General features: G+C 34.8%; 1 protein-coding gene across 1 annotated transcript; it reads right to left on the reverse strand.

Moving 5' to 3' along the window:
- Positions 1–28: 28 nt before the first annotated feature.
- On the reverse strand, positions 29–11421 carry LOC306873937 (bifunctional purine biosynthesis protein ATIC-like). Its single transcript, XM_079423523.1, has 15 exons — positions 11290–11421; positions 9000–9126; positions 8659–8802; positions 8096–8184; positions 7169–7320; positions 6168–6324; positions 5952–6077; positions 5737–5844; positions 5535–5620; positions 5348–5437; positions 4621–4746; positions 4276–4368; positions 3981–4163; positions 3262–3417; positions 29–1181 (listed from the first exon to the last, which is right to left on the reverse strand). Exons 1-15 carry the CDS (start codon positions 11303–11305, stop codon positions 1062–1064), a joined length of 1773 nt encoding a protein of 590 aa, XP_079279649.1. The 5' UTR covers positions 11306–11421; the 3' UTR covers positions 29–1061.
- Between the last annotated feature and the right edge of the window lie 14142 nt (positions 11422–25563).

Consider the following 25563-nt stretch of genomic DNA (forward strand, 5'->3'; position numbering starts at 1 on the left):
ATGTGAAGAGATTGTTTTTATTTATATAATATAATATATATATATAGCTTTCTAACCAATTAAATTTACAAAATACTACCTTACCATTATTGTCAGTGGATTTCAGTCTTTATGAATTGATATAGTGGGAAATATGAGACAAAGTAGTAAAAATAAGCACTGTTTTATAAGACTTGTTAGAGCACCACTGGGGGTACACTGAGGTACCAAAAATCAAGTCTCAATGTGTCTTTATATCTTTTTTTTTTTCTACATGGCTCATTGATTATTTAGAGTCAGTACTGTTTTTAGATTGATCCAAATTTGAATTTTCTAAATTCTTTGACTTTTTCCCCGTCATTCAGACGTTTTTGGATTGTATAGAATGTTATATTTGTCTCATTTGATGTCATTTTCCTACTGTCTACACCAGTTATCACTACTGTTAAATTCATTTTCTGATATATTGCAAGAGTCATGACAAATTGTATTTATAAAATGTCACTCAGAACAAATTATTTTGGAACTAGGTTCTAAAGCAAACACCTTAAAAAAAACAAAACATGTCAACAAATGCAAATAAACCCTTGATGGAATCTATGACAATCTATTATATCTGATTTGTGTTTTTATTTTGTAATGCTCATGGACACTAAAGGTAGCACAATGGAATGCATCAAGAAGTGTACAGAGAGAATTTCACATTGCAAATGTTTCATACAGCAGCTCTCAACATTTCAAGCAGCTCTCCAAATTATGCAAAGAAAACAAAAGTATGTTAACAGTAGTGGATCGTCTTATTCTGAGCACATCAGCATTATTGAATAATGTTCCAAACTATTTAGCAACAATGTCACTGTGCTCTTGGCTTTAGGATAGGAGTACAAAAAGAATTTTCAAAATTCAAATAGTAAAACTACTGAGTTAATGTTAAAGTGGACAGGTAAGCTATTAGACTGTTATGAAATATGGGTAGCAACTTGTAATCACAGTAAATGATGTGCATCGAAAAAGAAACCCTATACTTTCGTAATAGTGAAACTAGTTGAATATTTGTATTCAACGATGTTTTGTAGCGCTTGTCAGTGATGGAAAAGACGGATTTTGGTGTGCACCAGGGTAATACCCAGCTCATTGCAGGCGTTGATGACCACCTCATCTGCAGTAGAGCCAGAGGGGGCAGCAATATACTCCACACCGCTCTAAAAGCACACACAAATAGAAAACCACTTAATCACAGTCACTTTTATGCACCATTTATATGCCATCTTAAGAAGCATAAGGAATGTATAATACAGTGGGGGGAAAATTATTTGATTCCCTGCTGATTTTGTTCGTTTGCCCACTGACAAAGAAATTATCAGTCTTTTAATGGTAGTTTTATTTTAACAGTGAGACAGAACAACAACAAAAAATCCAGGAAAATGCATTTTAAAAAAAGTTATAAATTGATGAATGAAATAAGTATTTGACCCCTTTGTAAAACATAACAATCACAGAGGTCAGATGTTTCTAGTAGTGGGCATTCACGACAGTGTGTTACCAACTGTTTTCTTGGTGACTATGGTCCCAGCTGCCTTGAGATCATTGACAAGATTCTCCCGTGTAGTTCTGGGCTGATTCCTCACCGATCTCATGTTCATTGAAACTCCACGAGGTGAGATCTTGCCCCAGTCCGAGGGAGAGTGACAGTTATTTTGTGTAGGGATGCACGATATTATCGGATCGGAATCGGCCGATAATGGCTTTAAATGTAAATAATGGCATCGGTCCAATGTGAAAAGTTAACCCGATATGTCTTGCCAATAAGAGGAATACATTAACTCACATGTGCTCAGGGTGTGCTAGTGATTAGATCACATCAGCTGTGTGGCTCATTCTTGAAGCAAAGTTTGAATGATGATTAGACTAGCTCTTTTGGATCACTACATTTAATCTGTGAAAGCATGTACAGAATGACACGTTCGGTGTGTGATAGAGTAAACAGTAATAGCACCTGCAGGGGCAGCAGTGACAGCCTCTCCCCGGTCCTAATGCCCCTTCGGTAAGGAGTTTTCATCTGTAGGGGTCGCTGTTAGCCTACTTCTAATTAAATTAAAAGTAAAATAGCCTACACAAATAACATTTAGACTGTGCTTCTGATTAAATAAAGCAGTAATTGATGTCATAAAATGAGTATGTTTTGATTTAATGGTCAGAAGCTATAGCTTACATGAAAAAAAAAAATTCACAAACATGACATTTGTAAATTAAATAATTTTATATATACACTGATTTATTCATTAATGTGTAATATGTTTTATTTTTTAAACAAATCATAAGCTCAAAGAGTTTTTACAACTCTTTTGCTTTAGACCATCGACAAATGTTAAATCTTAAAATAAAATGTTAGGGTTAACACTTCATCTTTCTGGGTGGGAAAATGCAGTGATTGATATACAGTTTATTTATAGTTATTTTCAAAGCTACAATGTATTGACAAAAAAAAAAATCTTCATTATTGTTTATTTAATTCTACCAAATAAGTTATTGTTAAAAACTAACCAAAATTAAGAATATTTTGCTTAAAATGTTTGCACAGGAGAGACTTGGCGTTGTTTCCAAACAAAAGGAAATATATTGGTATCGGCCAAAATGAGTTGAAAAATATCAGCATATCGGCAAAATCCAATATCGTGCATCCCTAATTTTGTGTTTCTTCCATTTGCGAATAATCACACCAACTGTTTTCACCTCACCAAGCTGCTTGGTGATGGTCTTGTAGCTCATTCCAGCCTTGTGTAGGTCTACAGTCTTGTCCCTGGCATCCTTGGACAGCTCTTTGGAGAGTTTGGAATCTGATTGATCGATTGATTCTGTGGACAGGTGTCTTTTATACAGGTAACAAACTGAGATTAGGAGCACTAACTTTAAGAGAGTGCTCCTGATCTCAGCTCCTTACCTGTATAAAAGACACCCGGGAGCCAGAAATCATGCTGATTGATAGGGGATCAAATATTTATTTCACTAATTGAAATGCAAATAAATGTATAACTTTTTGAAATGGAATTTTCTGGATTTTTTTGTTATTCTGTCTCTCACTGTTAAAATAAAACTACCATTAAAAATTATAGACTTATAATTTCTTTGTCAGTGGGCAAACGTAAAAAAATCAGCAGGGGATCAAAAAAAAATTTCCCCCCTGGATAGCAACAAGCAAATTTGATGGTGTATACAAGTGTGAATAAAACATAAAACATGAATAATGACTTAAGCTTGGCAATACTAGCAGAGGGTGTTTACCCGTTTGGCACGGTCAACATTGTCCCGGAAGGGGAAGAAAGCATCTGAACTGAGGGCCACAGCCTGCAGAGAACTGATCCAGTTCTTTTTCTCAACCTCTGACAGAGTCTCAGGCACCTCGTCAAACAGACCCTTCCAAACCTCCATGTCTGGACCCTAATGAACAAAAAAACATTCAATATCATTAGGAAAAACTCCATGGCCCAGCAATCTACAAAAATACCGTGGTGCATAAAATTATTTCTAAGATTTTATAAATGTCCAAGATTTGCCTGACGGTGTTTATTATCATTAATAATAATAATTATATTGTATTTGATTTATTATACCGCCCAAAGCATTACATGAAATAAAACACCAAATTCCTATTACATCATCTTTATATTTAATTTGGATTTAGGTGTGAAATAAGCCACATATTTCTTGACAGCTTTCATGAGATTCGCTCAAAAGCATTACACTTTCATGATCCCAAATGTCACAAAATGACAAACTAAATAAACATCATGTTTGCAAAGTCTCAATCACTCTCAGTTTCAAGTCCACAAATTATTTGAAAACAGAAAAAGTGCATTATTCACTAAAAGTACTGTAGCTTTTGGAACTTGTCAAGTATGGTTTTTGGCTGATGTAATTTAAAAAATATTCGCCAAGTTAACTAGGCTGACCAATACATATCTACATGACCAGTACAAATAACCAATTATTGAATAAACTACCTCTCCAATTGTTCCGCTGACATACTGATCAATGGCATTAGCCATCTCTGCACGCTTAACTCCGCTGCGGAATTTCATATTGAGCACTCGTGGATGGTGCCTGAGCCACCAGTTATCAGCCTTGTCTCCTGCCAGCCGAGTGCAGTGGATACGAGACTGCTGCCCAGCACCGATGCCAATCACCTAACAAACACACACACGTAGTACACAATTTTGTATAACTAATTTTCAACTATTTACATGTTTTGGCATTTAAATTAAATTAAAACTTTTTGTTTTGAAAGTTTTTGGTTACCTGACCATCCTTTGCATAACACACAGAGTTGGACTGAGTGTACTTCACAGCGATACTGGCTACAATGAGGTCTCGTAGGGCACTCTCAGAGAGCTTTCATGGGGGGAAAAAAATATATATATATATATATATTTTTTTTTTTACATATTAACATTAATATCACGGCCCTCTTTCCACAGTCCAATCAAATCGTAATTCAAAAATTAATTTTTTTATTATACAACATGGTTTCAAAAAGTGTATTTCACAAGTGTAATAACAAAATCAATTGCATATTGAAAACATTGATCAATTTGCCTAATTAGAATCAGAAATTACACATAAAACAATACTAGTGTTTCTCACCTTGCCCTTTGACACAATGTTGCTGAAGAGCACTTTATCAATGACAGCTCCATTCCTCTTCTGTTTGAGGTGCAAACCAAACAGCACTCTCACCTCCTCGTCATCAGGTTCATACTCAGGATCCATCTTAAAAAAAATTATAACAATTACATTATGCAGGCTTAGAGTTAAAGCACATATGCTTTGGGTAAGTTTGGGGCCAGCAAGATTTTATTTTTTTTTTTCTTCTGAAAAATCATTAATAAAGTGACAGTAAAGACTTTTACATTAACAAAAGAATAGTATTTCAAAAAAGAAAAATAATAATCAAATTATTTATAAGAATAAGAAGTGTTTCTTGAGCAGCAAACCAGCATATTAGAGTGATTTCTAAAGAATCATGTGAAGAATCAGTGGTCATGTGAGACTGGAAGAATGATGCTGAAAATCCAGGTTTGCCATATCATGAATGAATAACGTTTTAAAATATCTTAAAATAAAACAGCTATTTTAAACTGTAGTAATATTCACAATAGTACTGTTTTCATGGTCAAGTAAATGAAGTCCTAGTGAGCACGAGAGACTTATTTCAAGAAAAAAATTTAAATAATAATCTTACTGACCCCAAACTTATTGTATACAATCACAAATTTATATATTGACCAAAAAGAAAATGCTATGGGAAACGGTGGAGCAAATTAAGTAATAATTCTTGCGTCTCTTTAATCAATAAACAAGCATAGTTTACCCGAAGGACACAATAGTTTCCATTCTTCTTTTTGGAGAGAATGCGCAGTGCTTCCTCATCATAACCAGGAGCAACGATTCCATCTGACACCTAAAGAAATTGGGTAAAGTTTTATATAAAATGTACAAATAAATCCATTTGTTAAATAAGAGGCTAATATGATGCGATTCAAAAAGTTCTCTCGCACCTCTCTGGAGATGATCTTGGCAGTAGGGACGTCACAGATGTCAGACAAAGCAATGAAGTCTCCAAAGGAGGACATCCTGTCAGAACCTACAAAATATTTTTTCAGGCTTAAACATGCCGAAGTACACGTCTGATGATTCATTCTTCTATTCTTCTTATTACTAAAGTTAAAAAAAATGAAGATGCATGGACAGAAGTTTGACCTCTGGCTCTGGCGTATGCAGTGGCGAGAGGGGTGAGATCCTGGAGCATGTCATTCACCATACACACCTTGGCCTCTTCTTCGCTCAAAGGGACACCAACTGCAGCTCCTGAAAGGTGAAAATGTGTCTCAAATGTTTGTCTAAGCCCTTTCCTGAAACTCTACAAGAAAGACATGAGCTTAACTTGCATCTGAGAAACAAGTTTGCATGCATACCTGCAGGGCTGACATGTTTAAATGAAGTGGCAGCTGGCAACCCAAGAGCTTTCTTCAACTCTCTCACCAGCTGCCAGGCGTTCAGAGCATCGCACAGGTTAATGAAGCCTGGAGATCCATTCAGCACTGAGACCAAGTCAGAAATGTAGAAGAATATTAATATTCTGTTTTGTGGTTGAATATTGATGTGGTAGCAGTATATGTGATCCTATATACCGGTAAGTGGAAGTGCTGGGCGTAGCGTGTAGAGCTGAGCAGGTGCTTGATGGGGGTTCATGCCGTACCGCAGGGGCAGCTGGGAAATTCCTCGACTGTATTCACGTCTGAAGTAATCAGAAATGGCCTCGTCGTACTGAGCGGTGTGTGTAAAGGCCTGAGATATTACAAATATAAATTCACACATGCATTCCAAGTTAACTAAAGTCACATTTGAACAACTGAAATTGGGGTTCTTGTTAATCAAAATAGAAACCGTAAGCCGATTGATGGGTTTATCGAGGATTAAAGCAGATGTCTAAACAGAAGGGGTGCTAATATGTTATGACAATTTGATGAGACAGTTACATAAAAATGTTGACATTAAAATGATAATTCTATACCGTTTTAAGTACATGCTGCAGTTCAAACTATGTTGTATTCAGACTTTAAGCAAGAACTCATTAAATTGATAAAATGTTACAGGAAAGACTTGTTACAAAAGATTTGTATTTCAAAAAATGCTGTTCTTTTGAACTTTCTATTCATCAAAGAAACCTGAAAAATATAATTTTCCATAAAAACATGAAGCAGCACAGCTTTTTTTCAACTGATCATCATAAATGTTTCTTGATCAGCATATTAGAATGATTTCTGAGGGATCATCTGAGACTGAAGAAATTGTGTTGAAAACTTTGTACAATATTTATAGAAATAAAAAATTATCTTAAAAAGGTCATAAGAACACAAATACTTTTATTTAACAATGTCCCAACTGATAACCTTAGATGCAACTTTCCCCAGCAATCATCTCAATCCCAATCTGATCAAAAACATGCAAACGCCTCATGATCTCACAGCTGTGTTGTTTATTTTAAAGGGTTATTGGCACAGCTAAACGTGAGAAGTCAATGGGTCAAAATTTAAGCAGGGCAAAAATACCACTAAAAGTGACAAAATGCCAAAAAGTGGGTCGTCAAAGTTTAATCAAACCTCCTTTCAGATAGAATTGTCATGGTTACCTTGAGTGCAAGAGTTTTGCGGGTTTCCATTGTGGTATCATGGTTGCCGGTAGATTCCATTTCCTTGGCAACAACATCATAGTCAGACGGATCACAGACTACAGTGACTCTGGCGTGATTCTTAGCTGCTGCTCGAAGAAGAGTAACTCCACCTAAATATGATTGTGGGATTAATAGTGAAAGTTTTGTTAACCGGGTGAATCTCACAAAGGCTAATCAAGTAAAAAAAAAAAAAGGGACAATTAAGTGCATTTCCCAAAATTCAATCCATAGTAATTAGCACCATAGACTAAAGCTACTAAAAATTGTCCGCTAAACAAAATATAAATATTAGATAAAAATTTATAACTTAAACGGAAATTAGAAATATTGCCTTGGAAGCTAGCTGAAATAAAATGTTTAAAAGTACTTGCAACAATACAACATATTTAACACAAATAATGATTACACTAATTACATTTATTTGACTAAAATAAATTAAAACCTTCTTAAGCTTCATTTTACTGAATGTAGAAAAATTATAAAAAAAAATCTGTATAAGTATGTATGTTTTGCATGCAAAAGTTAATGTGATATGCATTTTTTTTTTAAATAACAACGAAGATTAATTTTAGAAGCAAGTGGTTACTTGTTATAAAAAAAAATTATCTTTGAAAAATATATTTTCTTTTCATTTTTACAGAAAAATATATCCTGGGCTGTCTTTGTAAGACTCAACTAACAAGTTTGAATGCATAATTTCCTAGTTTAGTAGACTCTTACACTTATAATATTGCTTATAATCCTTATTCTAAAACACATTTAAAAGTTTTCCTTGCATCATCAAATTTCTTAAACATACAAAAACCATTGAAGGCAAATATTAAATAAGGAGTCAATTCGAAGCCCTTTAATCAAAACCCTGTGAGCCATTAACAGTGCACTGACCGATGTCAATCTGCTCAACAGCGTCTTCCACAGTCACACTGGGGGATGCAACAGTCTTCACAAACGGGTAAAGGTTGCACACAGCCACTCTTGAAAAACAAGTTCACAGAAATATTAAGCACTACTGTCTATTCTCTTGATTTAATCATTTAAAAATTATTTACCAACTACAATTAACAAAAAAAATGCAGACTAGAAGTCAAGCATGACATGATTGTATCATTACTATAATCCATAGTTCACAGTGATCATATGACCCTGTCAGCCAATCAAACTTCTCTCTAAATGGCTGAGAGCCAGTAAGTGAGATGAAGACTTTTGGTCACACTACAGCGGCACTATTTGAATTAGCAGTGATTAGATTAACCATGCCGAGTCTCCACTTCTAACAAAAAAAGCCAATGGACGCATGTTAGCACCACTAAAACGGATTATGTGTGTATTGGTGTCGCATGACGATCATACATGAAACAACATGACCTGAATTCAATAAAATCAATAAAGCAGAACTTGCAAAACAAGGACCGTGGTTTTACCACTGTTTGCTTACTGAACAGTATTACCTGACAAGACTAAACCCTAGTTTTTCCATATCAGCTTTATCAGAGGGAGTTTGTCTGGCCAGAATACCACCGTGGACAGCAGGATGAAGGGTCTTGACTCTTCCTCCAAGCATTTCAGGGAATCCAGTGAGATCAGATACATCCCTGTAGGAAAAAATTAAATTACATAATCACGACACAACATTAAACATTTTAAACTGACAAGAGGAAGAGTAGGGGTACTTGAACCCCCTTTAACACAATGTTATACCTGCAAGACTTAGTACCACTGTAGTATTAAACAAATCACAGCAGCTATAGATAAATTTAAATGATATGCAGTAAAAAAAAAAAAGTGTGACCTGACAGTGAGTCCAGCATCTCGGAGAGTTTTGGAGGTGCCGCCTGATGCCACTAATGACAGACCCACTGACACCAGACGCCTGGCAAACTCCACCAGTCCAGTTTTATCAGAAACACTCAGCAATGCTGAAAGAGATCATCAATTAGTCACATACACAAGTATTCATTAAATACTGTAACAGCACGATTTCAGACAGTAAACTCTAATGTACTTCCATATAATCAGTGGTGCAACAATTCATGCAAAAAACAAAACACTGCATGGGTAGTATTTCAAAGAAAACCATGTTATTACATAACACCTTGTCCCAAAAACCATGGTACATATGGTGAGTGATACCAGGGTTTAGAAAACAGCAATACCTTTAGATAATATGGTACTGTAGCCAGACTCATTCAAATATAATAGCATACCAGATGGTATTTCACCTGCCTGTCTAAAAGTCTGTGCTGACCAATTGGCCCCCATCTTTACACAAATCTTCAACAGATCTCTGGAGCTGTGTGAAGTTCCCCGCTGCTTCAAACGCTCCACCATCATTCCCGTCCCCAAAAAGCCCAAAATCACTGGACTTAATGACTACAGACCTGTCGCACTCACGTCTGTGGTCATGAAGTCACTTGAGAGACTGGTCCTGGCCTACCTGAAGGACATCACTAGACCCTTGCTGGATCCTCTTCAGTTTGCCTATAGAGCAAACAGGTCTGTGGATGACGCTGTCAATATGGGACTGCATTACATCCTGCAACACCTCGACAAACCTGGGAATTATGCAAGGATCTTATTTGTGGACTTCAGCTCGGCCTTCAATACCATCATACCTGACCTTCTCTCAGACAAACTGAGACAGCTCTCTGTGCCCTCCTCCATCTGTCAGTGGATCACCAGCTTCCTGACAGACAGGCAGCAGCTAGTGAGGCTGGGCAAACTCACATCCAGGACTCTCACCATCAGCACTGGCGCCCCTCAGGGTTGCGTTCTCTCCCCACTGCTCTTCTCCCTCTACACGAATGACTGCACATCAAAGGACCCCTCTGTCAAGCTCCTGAAGTTTGCGGACGACACTACAGTCATAGGCCTCATCAAGGACGGTGACGAGTCTGCTTACAGACAGGAAGTTGAGCAGCTGGCTGTCTGGTGCAGTCTTAACAACCTGGAGCTGAACACGCTCAAAACTGTGGAGATGATAGTGGACTTCAGGAGAAACCCCCCTGCTCTCCCCCCACTCACCATCATGAACAGCACTGTGACTTCAGTAGAGTCATTCAGATTCCTGGGCACCACCATCTCTCAGGACCTGAAGTGGGACAATCACATTGACTCTATTGCGAAAAAGGCCCAGCAGAGGCTGTATTTCCTCCGCCAGCTAAGGAAGTTCAACCTGCCTCAGGAGCTGCTGAAACAGTTCTACTCTGCAATCATCGAGTCTGTCCTATGTTCTTCTATAACTGTTTGGTTTGGTTCAGCTACCAAAACAGACATCAGAAGACTACAACGGACAGTTAGGACTGCTGAGAGAATTATCGGTGCCCCTCTGCCCAGCCTCCAAGAACTTTACACCTCCAGAGTGAGGAAAAGGGCTAAGAAAGTCACTCTGGACCCCTCACACCCAGCTCACTCTCTCTTTGTACTGTTGCCCTCTGGCCGGCGCTACAGATCACTGAGCACCAGAACAGCCAGACACAAGAACAGTTTTTTCCCCCAGGCCGTATCCCACCTGAACAATACATAACACACCCCGGTACTGTACATCTGTAAATAACTCATCAAACCTTCATCTGTACATAGGACACATGCACATTCAGAGTTCTGTCTATGGTCATGTCTCTTTTCTGTATATTTTTATTTTTATTACTATTGTTATCCTTAATCATTGTATATTCTCTTCATTAGTGTTCTTTATCACCTTAATTATATGTTGTCTGCACTATGTTTGTACTTTCTGTACTGGAAGCTCCTAACACCAAGACAAATTCCTTGTGTGTGCAAACACACTTGGCAATAAAGCTCTTTCTGATTCTGATTCTGATTCTGATTCTGATATAGTATTCAATCACGAAGCATAGTATTACCATGGTGTTTTTGGTATTGTTTACTAGTTTTCAGAATGAAAACCAAATACAAACTCTTTTCTAAATTTGAAATTGTCTATAAAGTTTCATTTTAATGTCAGTAAAGTGAGTTATGTGACTGCTCAACAAGACACTGCGACAACAAAAACAAACACAACACAAAGCATTTGATTTGTAGGCAGCAACGTGCAGAAGGTAAAAAAGACACAAGATTACCTAGTTCGGATGCCATGCTGCAGGTAAAACAGGGTAAATCTGAGATTTGTGCTGTAGTGTCTCGTGCACCTCGAGGTGGTAATCAAAGCACGTGGATGCAATAGTTTTATCCGCGAGGCGGCGAGGATGCATGACGGGAAATGTAGTTTTTACATCAAACGACACTCCCACTTTAACATAAGACGAGGAAGTGTTGTATTTCGTTTTATTACAGAAAAGTGATCATAAATAACGCATATATAATACAAACGATAATGCATTAGCAAACGTATATATATGCAAAGAATACCATCTTTAAGAATTTTATGTTAATTGCAGTTGAAATAAAAAAAGCAGATTTCCCCCCGAGTTTTTTCCAACAGGTGAATGCATTAACAAAGTTTTGTAAATACTGTAATATACCGTATAATACACTTGACTATAGTATTTACTATAAATATAATATTTTTTCATGTGGGGAGTGAAGTTTCTTATGTTTTCATGGTTTTTGTACAAACACTTTAAGTTAATTTACAAGTACATATAGAAATTACATTGAAATAAACATGAGATTTAATTGAATGAATTTACCTGAATGCACCAGTAGATGGCGCCTCGAGCACAAACAGGCTCCTTGTTTTGTCCTCCATGTCCTCTTTTGAACCAGTAGAGCATGAGCAGTTCATGCTTATCTCAATAAATGGAGCTGAAAATCCCAAAACATCAAGCTCTTTTACTGTAGCATTCAATGGCACCAAATATCTGAATGCAAAGTATCTGATAACAAAATATACAAAAGCCATTTATATCAATTAAGAGAACACAAGCACTTTTGTAAATAAACAACATTTCACTAAATAAAAATGTGAATGTTTCTAATGAAGACCACCTAAAATGTAACAATGCAACTTAATAAAAGAATAGTTTAATTGTAAAGTAAGATTTGAAAAGCTCATTTTGAGGTATAGTAGATTAAAGAAAGTTTCGTTAAAGTTTCAAGCAAAACATTAAATGTGTTTTAAAAACAAAACAGTGAGGAGTGGAAGTCAAAGGATTTATGATTTGGTATATTTACAATATAAGTTGTAACTACTGTACATATTTTACATCCTGAGAAGAATTTCACCTGTTCTTTTATGGCAGGAGAATAATGTAGATGATGCAAACTTCAAAGGCAAACAACTGAACCATGTTTTGTTATTATTATTATTATTTATCATATGGTTGAACCCTACATGCATGTAATAATAATAATAAACAGTGTTTTAAATACATTCAGGACAGACTAATCTAATCTAATCTAATCTAATCTCAGACTAATCTCATGGCAATTCACTACTTCACATTTCGCTGAATTGGTGGCTAATTTATATTCTATATTAAAATAATAATAATAATAATTTATATATATATATATATATATATATATATATATACACACTGGCCATTTATGTCAATCCAGTGTAGTGTTTTCCCTTTATTACCCTTCCCCCATATATTAAATATTTTATATGGACTGGTTTTATATGTGTTATAGTTGAAATCAAATCAGGATTGAGCAGGAACATGAGTAATACTATGACGCTATATATATGTAGTAACATGTTTTTAAGGCATTTGGCGGAAGGCAACCAGTCAAATTCAGGGTTATTATAGATTACTAAAGCTAAAACAATAAAATAACATTTTCATTACATAAAAACAAATACTTACTAAAATGAAATCAGATAAAAACTTATTTTAATGAACTGGATAAACTAAAATAACCATAAATAAAACCGAAAGAAATTAATAAAAAAAGACATTTTTAAAACACAAAAAGTAATACAAATGACAATAAACAACAAAATTCATAAAACAGCACCTAAAATGAAAATGAAAATGGGAAAGATAAATTCCAAAATATTAGTGAAAACAATAGTATCAAAAATAACACTGGCCCAGAATCAAACTCAGGTTGGCCACACAAGCACCACGGCATGTGTGCAAACAACTAGGCCACATCCCCAAGTACCACTTTATTTTCAGGGTGCGAAATAAATGTAAAGACCCTCGTCAGGAGCGCTTAAATAATTTACTTCTGCAAAAGCCTTGAGTTTTTACAGTAAGCCGCATGTCTTCTGCCAGCTCAGTAACTGGTGTGTTTGGGTTAAAATACATAATGAGTTCATTAGGGCACATTCCAGTAATCAAAAAGGGTGTCGTTTTAATTACTGGGCTTGTGCCCATCCAAGCACTCTTACGACTTTTGGAAACCTGTCTTTGTAATTTAATTAAAGTGAATAAATGGCATGCGCAAGCTTGGCCCCGGAGGGCAATTAAGACAGAATTGCGAGCGAGTGAACCCCAACTGGACGATTTGCGCCACCTATGTCAGTTAAGTTGATTGCATCGATTTCATTGATTTGCAACAGCTTCAGGCTAATTTCATCTCCCAAGGTGTGCACTCTATCTCCAGAGGCATTACTTATTTCTTTATTTCTATAGCCGTCCACAATCCACCTCTTTAGATTTTGCCAAGTGATTAGATGAAAGTGTTTCATCAGGGGCAACAAAAAATCTCTTTTGCTAAGGGTGCCATGAGGTTGGGGGAATCAATAACTTTTTATTTGCCTTAGGGTCAGCACAGGTTGGATGTTATTGATGCTCTTAAATGCATCACAACTCTCCTTAGTCGAGGAGCGCAAAATGCTGAGGTAGGCGAGAAAGTGGCCTAGACCAAGGAAAACAACATATGTTTTGAAACCCACTTACATACGCAACATAACGGTCAAATATTCTGGATTGCTTGTGCAACATTGTTGCAAAAATTATTTGATGAGGTTAACATGATATTATTTGAGGTAGCATGCTATTTAAAGTAATAGTTCACTCAAAAAAAAATTAAAAGAGTTTGTTTCTTCATTGGAGTAGATTTGGAGAAATGTAGCATCACTTGCTGACCAATGGATCCTCTGTAGTGAATGGGTGCCGTCAGAATGAGAGTCCAAACAGCTGATAAAAACACCACAAAAGTAATCCACAAGTAATTCACACCACTCCAGTCCATCAATTAAAATATTGTGAAGTGAAAAGATGTGTGCTTGTAAGAAAAAATAAAATAAAGAAAAATGCACCATTAAAATGTTATACTGGCCAAAATACATAATCCATAATAACGCTTACTCCAATGAAAAAGTCCATCTTCTGTTGTCCTTTCACATCAAATTCCACCAACTGTTTTTGCTGGTAAACAGTGCTTGATCTGTGCATATTTCTCTCCTGATTCAGATGAGATGATTTTTCACTGGAGAAAGCAATATTATGCATAGAGGACTCATATTTTAGGACACAGTTTAACACTTAGGGTTAGGGTTTGTTTCAAATGTCACACTGAATTGGTTTCCAACATTTCATTAGGAGTTTCATTGATTCATTGATAATAAAGTCACCTCCTACAGTACAAATCCTGCAACCTTGCCACAGAACCTCAGAAGTCCTTGAACTGTCCTTGCTTACCATGTCTGTATATATTTTACTGTTTTTTTGTTTGTTTGTTTGTTTTCTTGATCAGTGTGGTGGTTACATTTATCTTCTGCTCTGCTGTGATTGTGTCTAATTGGCAGATCAGGACTTCATTAAAGCAGATTAAGTGTGAGGGAAGATGGGCAAAACACAGTGTTGTATCGGTGAACGGGGGTGACGTGAAGGAGAGAATTAGCTGATTAAAATGGACAAGCGTGTGGACATAAGGTGGGAGGGGCTGCGGGTGATTGATGGGTAGTTGTAGCAGGTTGAAGTGTTTGGGTAAGGCCCGTCAGTGAGCTGGTAGAGAATGAGTGAGGTGTCTTCATCAATTTAGAGCCATTATCATGTCAAAAGGAGAGATGCCATCTGCATGAGACTGCTTTGCAGGCAATCAATCTCATGCAAGAAAAGCGTGTGTGTGTGTGCATATATTTTTATATTGTAATGGCTTGCAAACATGCACTATTACTATGCACACAAATGCATTCAAATAGAGGATTTTGGGGCTAGCTGTCACACAAGGAAGAGCTGTATTTCAGTATTATTATAGTTAACTAAAACTATTATAGCTATTTATCATATAATCTAGCCAAGTTAATTAAACTTGACATACTAAAATAACTACAACTAAAAGTTACGCTAAAATAAAAATGAATTTTATAGAATAACAAATACATAAATAAATAAAAATGACATTAACATGTATCAAAATTAATAAAAATTGAATATAAAAAAAACTAATTCAAAATTCACACTATAAAAGTATCTCAAGGACATTAAATAACTTTTTAACTTTAAAATATTTAATTTACAAATAATATATAATTTACAAAAAAATTGACAACAACAAATAATAATTCAATAATTTAATAATAATTTTTAAAGAATAAAAATGAAAATCTATTTCAATATATACTGTATATAATTAAGGTAGAATTTATGATTATAATAATTAATTATATTTTATGTGAAACATTCAATATTTCCTTTATTGATTTACTGTCGGTGTGTGTTCAGTGGACTGTATCTTTTTGTTTTCTGTATCAAAAATTAAAATACAATGAAAAAAGGTACTTTTTCACTGTAGTAAAAGTGTGACAACTAGCCCCAGGCTTCCATGTGCTCAACTGCACAAACTGTCAAACACTTAAGTCTTTTTAGGCACTTTTGCATTTGTGTTAAGCAGAGGTTATAAACACAAACCAATAAATTCATGCACACCCCTCCCTCACAGAGCATCTTTACCGTAAGCCCGTTTAATTTTCCTGAAATAGGAAGCTGACAGCCGCTTCATATTGATGGAGTGTGAGGAGACAAATGCAAAGATGGAGTGACACGCTGTTATCTGTCCCCCGGACGTTGTTCATCCTCTCATCTCATTGCATACACAAACACACACATTCATCCAGTTACTTTTTAGTATCACTTATCATGATTACAGTGACCATTTGCATTAAACACCTTGCTGGAATGTTGACACAAAGAACGGTTGATAAGAGTGATATTATTTGTCAAATGGTCAAAATGAACCTATAAGAGAGTGTTTAATGGTATTTTTCGCTTCTTTACAGCTATATCAAGTTTATAAATCACTGTATGAATGATGCATTTCATGCAGTTGCATTTATAATGCTGTCTGTTTGATTGCTGTGATATGTAATAATTCAGAAAATCCAATTTGCTATTTGGAAATGCAAACATTACTGTTGCTTGAATAACCTTTATTATCAGTTTTGGTAAATCGATTTTTAGAGGAACATATAGCAATAGTTGAATGAGGTGATGGAACTCAGGATGGCAGCACCTTTAATGGCTGTAATTATACCAAGTGGATGGTTCCACTCTGGATTACAACCTTCTGCCACAAGCTGAAGTGCTCTGATAAATGAGGGGTGTAATCTTTCAAGATACACAGGTTCACACATATGCATGCACATATATGCACATAAATTCATCTCCTTGAAGGTTTGCACAAGAGTATTTTACCTGTCTGGGGAGATGTATTAAGCATTACAGAAATGTCCATGTCATTTACGTTTTTATGCTAGGTGTTTGTGGTTAATGCATGGGTAAAACAGAGTCATTTTCTGTTATACCATTCATTGGTGCTGGAGAGTTTTCAGTGACTCGGTAGGTGGCGTCATGTGACATCTTCGTTTGCTCATACATTCAACCGATTTATAAGCAACTTGCTAAATCTGCAATTCTGTACTAGCATATTACTTTTAATACTTCACCACCATATAGTCATATGGCAGAAATAGTAAAAGTAGTATGCTGCAAAAAAGTGACTGTCTTTTTGAGTGAGTAATTGAATCATTCATTCATACGATTCATTCAAAAACGGTCAAAAATTCAGAAACTGAACAAGTGACAGTCTTTATTGATCATTGAATCTTTCTCATTCATTCAACGGATTCGTTCAAAAGCTGATATATTTAGGAATTAAACAAATAGCTGGCTTTAAGACTGAGCCATTGAATAATTCATTCAATATTCCTTCAAAAATGGTCATTCATTTAGGAACGAAACAAGCAACAGACTTTATGGGTAAGTCAAAAAATTATTCATTAAACCATTTGGTTAAAATCTCTGTTTCTTTCAAGAACTTATTTTTTTTCTTTGAATATTATAGCATTACTGTCTGGCTTATGCCTATGGATTCAATTCAATGCCTTGTTGATAACTTGAAATACAATAGTCTTGATATAAATTGTTAAGCAATATCACATGTGCAGCAATGTGAAAAAAAAAAAAATTGTAAAACCTTTTTGAGAAAATGTCTCCATCTGTAGGCACACAATGGTCTTCTTTAAATCCTAATGTTAGTAAGGAAAGTAAGCAATGTTATCTTATCATCTCAAGGAATAATGCAGATTCACCAATTTAATTTCATCCTGTAAGGAATAATCTTAATTAAAATTGCTTAGAAAAGTAATAGCACACCTTTCATCAACAAGCTGCTAGATTTGAGGTACATTCGTGTCAAACTCAATAAATGAGGTTACTTTGTTCTCAAACCTAATTAATAAGAAGTTACATTTTCAAGGATTATTACAAGTTATATAAACATAAGTAAATTCTCACAACCTTACAAAGAATGTGGCAGATTTTCTGTTAAATCAACAAGTGCCCAAAGTCAAAATTGTATGGCATTTGGGGGGCATTTAAAACTAATTTTCCCTTCATTTGTATTAGTGTGTGCAAAGAGAAGCCTAATCCTTGGCAGTGTGCACTGCCTTGATTAAACATGTTGAATGTGTTTTATAGGTGGGCGTTGCTTCTCATTTCAGTCAATTAGCTGCCGGCATCCAGGGCCATCTGTGTAAAAAGACATGAACTAATTGACCCGTCTTCCTCTGGACAGGTGCGTGAGAGAGGAGGAGAGGGGGATGCAGTGATGAACGGCAATGTGTCAGATCGGCACACAGATTAACCTCAGGTCCAATCGAGCACCAGTTAATTAACCCTACTGATGAAATGAACTGAGTATTATATCCCCCAACCGCATCTATCAATGACATCGCTGACTGCCTTCATCTTCAGCAGAGTTTCCAGGAGAGATCCAAGGATTGGGAAAAACTAGTCCATGAGAGAAAACATCCTGAAATGTGTTAAAGAAATATTTATTTATTTACTTTTTTTATTTATTTAAATAAAAGAAACAGTTGAAAAAAGCCAAAAATATTTTATTTATCTTATCTATTTGTTTAAATTGTTGTATTTCCATAAATTTGATTTTATCTCTCATTTATTAATCAAGGACTTCAACATTATTATTATTATTATTTATCTGCCATATGTGTAAAATTAATGAAATCTAGAATTTTCTCTTTTTGAATCATATTGTTAAACAATGATTTATAATTACAATTCTGTTATATATTAGTTACAATTAAATATGACGCCTATTATTTTAAAGTGAATAAAGTATTTCAGAAAAAAAAACAGTAAGAAGGATATTTTCATTTCAATATAATCTAAATGGATTTTATATCACTCTAAAATTAAAAGAGTGGTGAATGATAGCAAAGAAATAGCTGATTTCCTGTAAACAATTTCATTTAAATTAAAGTATTCTATTTTATTGTTTAACCTTTGTTGCATTACACATCTGTCATATCTTTCACATTACATTCTATATCTTTTACATCAGTAGTAAAATAGTTGTAAAACATTCTTTAAAAATACCCCCAGGAGAAAATCACACAAAATTAGAAATGCATGACTGAGGAAGTTTAAAAATATTTTGTATAGGTGCAGTGATTAATTAAAAAGCAAAAAGGAACAGCTGTCTTGCTACTAACATACAGCAGAGAGCTGTGGCAACGTGTGCTCATAAATGATATAATGATTAAAGCAGAAGTCAATATTAGGTTCATTGCTTTCGTACTCTTGAATTCTAATGCTGCCACTCACCAATGCTGTGGCATTTACCTAGCAACTGTTGATGAATGTCATCCAATAAGAGCTCGAGTGAGATGTTGGACTCCATTTGATCACAGCTAAGGTGACACAGACACTCAATCGAAATACTGCCACCAAAAAGCTATTTGTTGTCCAGACAATTTATGAGGAATTTAATAAAATTCGTCAGCTTGACAGAGTAATTGATTTTTTCATTTCACAATCCTATAGTCGTCAAAGCTCGACAGTCAGCAGTGAAATGCAAAACTGGCACATGTTTCAATTTCAACAGGGTTCCTATTGGCAAAACCGTTAGACTTAACTCTATAACCTCAATCTATCAGGTCAATAATTTGGGCATAAAGCTACTCATACAGACTTCTACTCAGATATTGTAAATCAGATTTTCATAGCACTGAAATAATTTATGTCCCTCTTAGAAGTCTATATTTAAGATCCTGATAAGACTAAAATAAAAGTTAACCATATTATAGTCCGTATTTGAAGTATTCCATGTGACATACAATAACCTTTTTTGGTTCAATGGAGAAATTGTTTGGACCCAACATATTTTCTTTTGAGTTCCACAGAAGACGGAAAATCACAGTGGTTTGAAACGACATATGGGTAAACAAATGATGACAAAAATGTTCATTTTTGGGTGAACACAATTTCTATTTTTGCATAAAAAAAAAAAAAAAAAAAATTTCTGCTAAATGACATTATGCTGCTTTCGCATCACTTTCAAAGTGAAATCTGCAGGTAGTAAATGTCTAAAACTTTTATTATGATGTTCGCATTGCAGCAGTTCAGAAATGAAATGTGAGTGGCGCTAAAAGGTTAATGATCCATTGTGTTTGAAATTAATTTACTACCTACCTCCACTAAATCCTACCCTGTGTAAGGGAACTGTTGTGTGTCTGTATTGTGTTCCTGCCTCTTGTGCCTATATTTGGTTTGTTTCCTGTCCTTGTCATATGTAATCATCAGTTAATTCTTGTCTAGCCGTGTTCGTCTCATTAGCGTGTGTATTTAAGTTCCTGCCTGTTCAGTTTCGTGTCGTCTGGTCTACTAGTTACTCCCCGGTGTTCCTGTCTGTGTCAGCCTTGCCTTGTCCTGCCATGTCTTGATGTCCAGTAAAGACTGTGTTTTGAGTTTACATCCTCGTCTGCGTGTTCCTGGTTCCTCCCTCGTGTGTGCACCGTGACACCCTGATTCTAACCAATAGTTTTAGCAAACGTGAGATAACAACACATTTGCTGAAGCAACCTTGCCATTTTAACAAGTGCAGTGTTGTACCAGGTGAGCTACCGAGCAAGTTTACTATATCAGAAAAGCCATATGGAGCTGGTTATATGCTGCAAATGTAAAAATGCATGAATTTATTAGTCATGCACTACAGTAAAAATATTTTGAGGTCATATTTTGCAAGGAACCATGCTAAAGTCTTCATTGATCAATAATTTGCTCCTGTGATCATAACTTGTGTAAAAAGAAGTAAAAAGTACTTTTCCAATGTTGCTTAATTAACTTAAGAATTCAAAATTTTACTGAACCTTGGCAAAGATCACTGATACAATCAACTGTGATCTTGTATGTTTCTTTTGAAAATAAATTTTCTTCACAAATACTTTAACTCAACACATGTCCACCAAAATGTCCATTTTGGACCAACAGATGGTTATTCTTTCACTCTTTATCATAATCAGACAGTGTGATGTCCACTTTTCTGTATGGTTAAATAGATGTCCTGTTTGTGCATATCCATGCAAATTTTTACCAAGGACAAATTGAAGTGGTTAATAGATGGTGTCAGCATCTGCTGCCCACACACACTCACATTTTAACATAACATGCCTATATCATTAATCAAGCCATTTAGGCGCTGTGTGAGCTGTCACAATTGTTGTCTGGGAAGTCTTCAATTCTCGCAGGTCATTAGAGGGAACGTGTGAGAGAGACAATAGAAGAATAGAGAGGGCTGGTGGTGCATTGTTCTCTGAGGGTTGTTCTCTCGTAAGATGTGGAGATAAAGCTTTCAGACTGGGGAGGCAAAGAGAGGTCAATGTCTATGCGGGAGATGTTTCTCACCCTTCTCACAGAATGACTTGAGCTGCATTATTCAGTCAAACTACTCAGAAAATCCATTGTGTCTAGGACACAAATGATCTTATTGGTTAGTATCAGAATTATCCTGCTTATGATAAAGAGTTCAAATATTTGAAAAGTATGAAATATATCCTCTGAAGAAAATGGCTAACTAATACAATTAAAAATCATTTTGGAAATTGAAATAAAGCTGTAATAAAACATAATATGAATATGAGATTACAAACTTAAATTTACATGAAAAATCATAAAAGGTTGTATTGGCAACTAACTATAATAAATATACTATAAAAATACTATAAAATACTATAAATAAATATAATTTCAGATTATTTCAATTGTAAATAAAGGTTATTGGAGTATGTTTTACAAGAAAATACCATTTCAGTGTGTTCTAATTAAAACTTTCACATTTAATTCAAGGTGTTATGTCTTTGTTAGCCAATTATTTGCCATTTCGGAGTGAAAATTGTTTCTACAACATTTTTTTTGAGTGTAAGTTAAGTAGGAAAATGACTAAAACTAAGACTGAAATATAAATAAAATTAAGCTGAAATTAAATGACATAAAAACTGACAAAACCACATTAATAATAAAAATGTTAAACAATTAACATTGATATTATAAACATAAAAGCTAATTCAAAATTATTTCATATAATAATAGTATATAAAAAAGTATTAAAATAACTCTAAAATCTACTTAGAAAATATAAAAAAATAATACAACTGACAAACGCACATAAAATAGCTGAAACAAACTAAAATTAAAGTGAAATATTTATATTATTATACAAAATATCAATAAAAACTATAATGTTTATAAATCATGCTAAAATAACTGTAAGTGTGTTGTGTGTAGTTATTATTCATGTATTATTCACAAATGGTGGGACCAGTTACACACCAAATTATTACGCATTTTATTATTTATGGTTAAGGGTTGATTATTTATGGTTAAGAAGTACACTAACAATTTGGATGATATAACTGAGCATGACACTGATCAAGTATCATGATGACTTGTAATCAAAAGACCAAAGGCCACGTCATTCAGTGATTATGGAACGATTATCAGGTTATATCCACTGAATTCAATAATTAATTTACTTACTTACTTTACTTTACTTTTGTCATTTAGCAGACGCTTTTGTCCAAAGCGACTTACAAATAAGAAAAAGTAACTAAAACTAAAAAGTTACAACTCTATAAATACTATATACACACATATTTAAGAAAATAAAGAAATTAAATAAAATTGACACATGCATATAACAACATTTCAATAATAAACATATAAATTAAAAAATGAAATAAAAAGCGATACTACTATCCCTTGCCGGTGTCCCTGCCCGGTGGAGTCGCACGGTAGAGTCGATGGCAATTTAAATGTAATGCTTGTAATATTTTGCATTAAAGTCATTTATAATGCAAGCTAACCAAAGGCAACCGTTTTCAGTGAATCTATGCTACAGTGACGGTTAATTTTTTCCCATAATTGCCTCGAATTTATATTTGACATTATAAGGTTTCGATTATTTCCCTGTAACAAGTTGAAAGCGTTCCGACTCCATCCCAACCAAAGGTTGCCATTCTCAGACAAATTAGCCAATAAAGGCCACACTTACTGTGTGCTAATGACTTTAACTTCCTCATTGACTTTATATGTCACTTTGCCGCCCAGCTTCAAAGGTGATATATTGTAATCCATCGCAAAACCAACATCAATTAGCACATATGCTGTGGGCAAGTGCCTAGCCAGGGAGATAATGAAAGATTAGTGAGAGCGGGAACCGGACAGCAGGATACACTGGGAGAAAGGAAACTTCAAAGCCTCAGGCTTCTCTCTTAAGGGAAGAGATAATGGTGCGTTGAGATAGCAGGGATATCAGGGTGAAAGTAATTATGTCTTCTTGTGTGTGATTGGTACAATATGGGTTGTTTATCTACAAGCACACAATGAGGCCCTTGTGTGGGGCCATAAAAAAACCTGGTTGTTAAAGGCGGCCCATTAAACCCGCCATAAACCTCACATCATCTCTGGAAGCGTAAGGTGTGTTTGTTACCTGCGTGGAAAAAACAAACAGGCGGCTCATTCCTGATCTGCAGAACCGTTGAAGGAAGTTTTTTTTTTTTTTAGTCAAATACCAGACTTTCAGAAATATGCTCTGGTCCAGACACCAAAACTATATTTTTATTGCTTATGTAACAACGATAAGTGAACGATCAAGATAAAAAAAGCCATTTATGAGTGAAAAACTGACATTATCTTAGAATATCAAGAGGATTCAAATGTTGATATGATCCAACAGATTTCTGTAATATGTTTATTTGCTTTTTTGTAAGATTATTATAATGCTTACTATTTGTAACACCTTTAAACATGAATTTGCTGCAAAACAGTTTATTGTTATTTATATATTATATTGTATTGTTTTGTATTATATTATAGTACTAAATTATACTAGATTTTAAAGTTTTCTTACATGAGAACTTGATCTTTTGCCATTTTTAAATTATCAAACAAATTTCTTTAATTTTCATATTATTGTATTATTTCTTGTTGCTCTGTTTATTTACATCATGATGCTTTTACTATTTGTGAGACCTTCAAACTTGCACGGTTGATTCTATTCTATTCTGTTCTTCCTGGAGGATGATGCCAAAAAACATCTTGTTTTCACAAAAGACTAACAGGATAGAAAGTGCATGAGGACACAGGGAAAAAATAAAAATAATTGATGACCAGTTTAAACAATATTCTCAACAAAACATGTTTAGAGTAAAATATTTAATTAAGGAAGGGGAAAAAAGGCACACTTGGAATATTTTGTAATAAATTGCCAGTTTGTCATGTCAGATGTTAGCGCTGCACCTGGAGTCATCCACTCCAACCAAGAGTGAAATTATTTAAAACATTAATTTAAAAGTGGTATTGTAATAAAAGCAATATCAACAATACAATTTTCATTCTTAAAAAAATTAAGTTAATATTAAACATTAATTAATGTGTAATTAAACAATACATAATGTTAATAAATATTCAGTCAATACATATACTGTATGATATACTGCAAAAATTACCATATTTAAAAAAGTTACCGTGTAAAAATAACCATGTTTTTAGACTGAGAGGACAAGAGGTGTCATGATAATCTTTGAAGTCATCTTATCTGAACGAATGACTACTTCCTGAGCCATCACAGAGTCATCGTAGCCATGGAAAAACTGATCAACATAATAAAGCCACATCATTTAATCCCAGCCTAGATGAATTTATGAGTCTCGATGAGCCGCAACAGATAAAAGCATATTAAGTTTAGCTGCACAAATTACACTGAAGGTACAAATCGAGGACAAAAACATTGATAAATAATGATTTTAAGTTATTTTCTGGCATTTGGGTAAAAGCTGGACATTTATCAGCGTTCAGAAGCAATGCAAGGAAAGCACCTGTCCTCAGAGATGTGTTCAGAGCAGGAATAATTAGTATAATGCATTAGATGAAACCTCACACTCATTTTTCAAAAGTTGGTACACTAAAAGGGCTTGTGAATGGCACACGTTTAAGAAAACATCTAATAATAAACTCGATTTTTCTTTTTCTGATATAAGTGGTTGAGCTTGTGCAAGCAAATATTACTATTTCAGGATATTATTATTGCTCCAGACAAACTTGACAAAACTTTTTTTTTTGCAGTGTAAAATAAAAAATAACCATACTGGACTGGAATTTGGGTCATGCTGATCAGACGTCTGTTTCATTTCCATTGAAATAAAAGAAACCGCTGACTCAGACAGAGGATCAAAGAGAGGTCATAATATCTTTGCTTAGCTGCGATAATGACCACAAAATATGCCTGTAATCGGTGATAAGGCCTTTAATGTTCTGTAAACTTGACAGGTACTAAAGTTTACAGGCCTAAAATTAAATGATAAACTTTGACTTTGAAGGGAATATAGAGACTGCACTGTGATAAGTTCATCCAAACATGTAAATTTGCTGAAAATTACTCACCCTCAGGCCATCAAAGATGTAGATGTAAATCATTAAGAAATGTTTAACTTTTAAACCATTGCTTCCTTCTAAAATAGTCCCCTGAAAAGTAAAATGGCTTTGTTTCTTACAAACATACAGGGTTTTGCTTCACAATATATTAATTGATGGACTGGATTGATGTTGTGGATTATTGTGATGTTTTTATCAGCTGTTTGGACTCTCATTCCGACGGCACCCATTCACTGCAGAGCATTCATTGGTGAACAAGTGACG

Source organism: Barbus barbus (assembly GCF_936440315.1).
Source record: "Barbus barbus genome assembly, chromosome: 8".
In the NCBI taxonomy this organism is placed as follows: domain Eukaryota; kingdom Metazoa; phylum Chordata; class Actinopteri; order Cypriniformes; family Cyprinidae; genus Barbus; species Barbus barbus.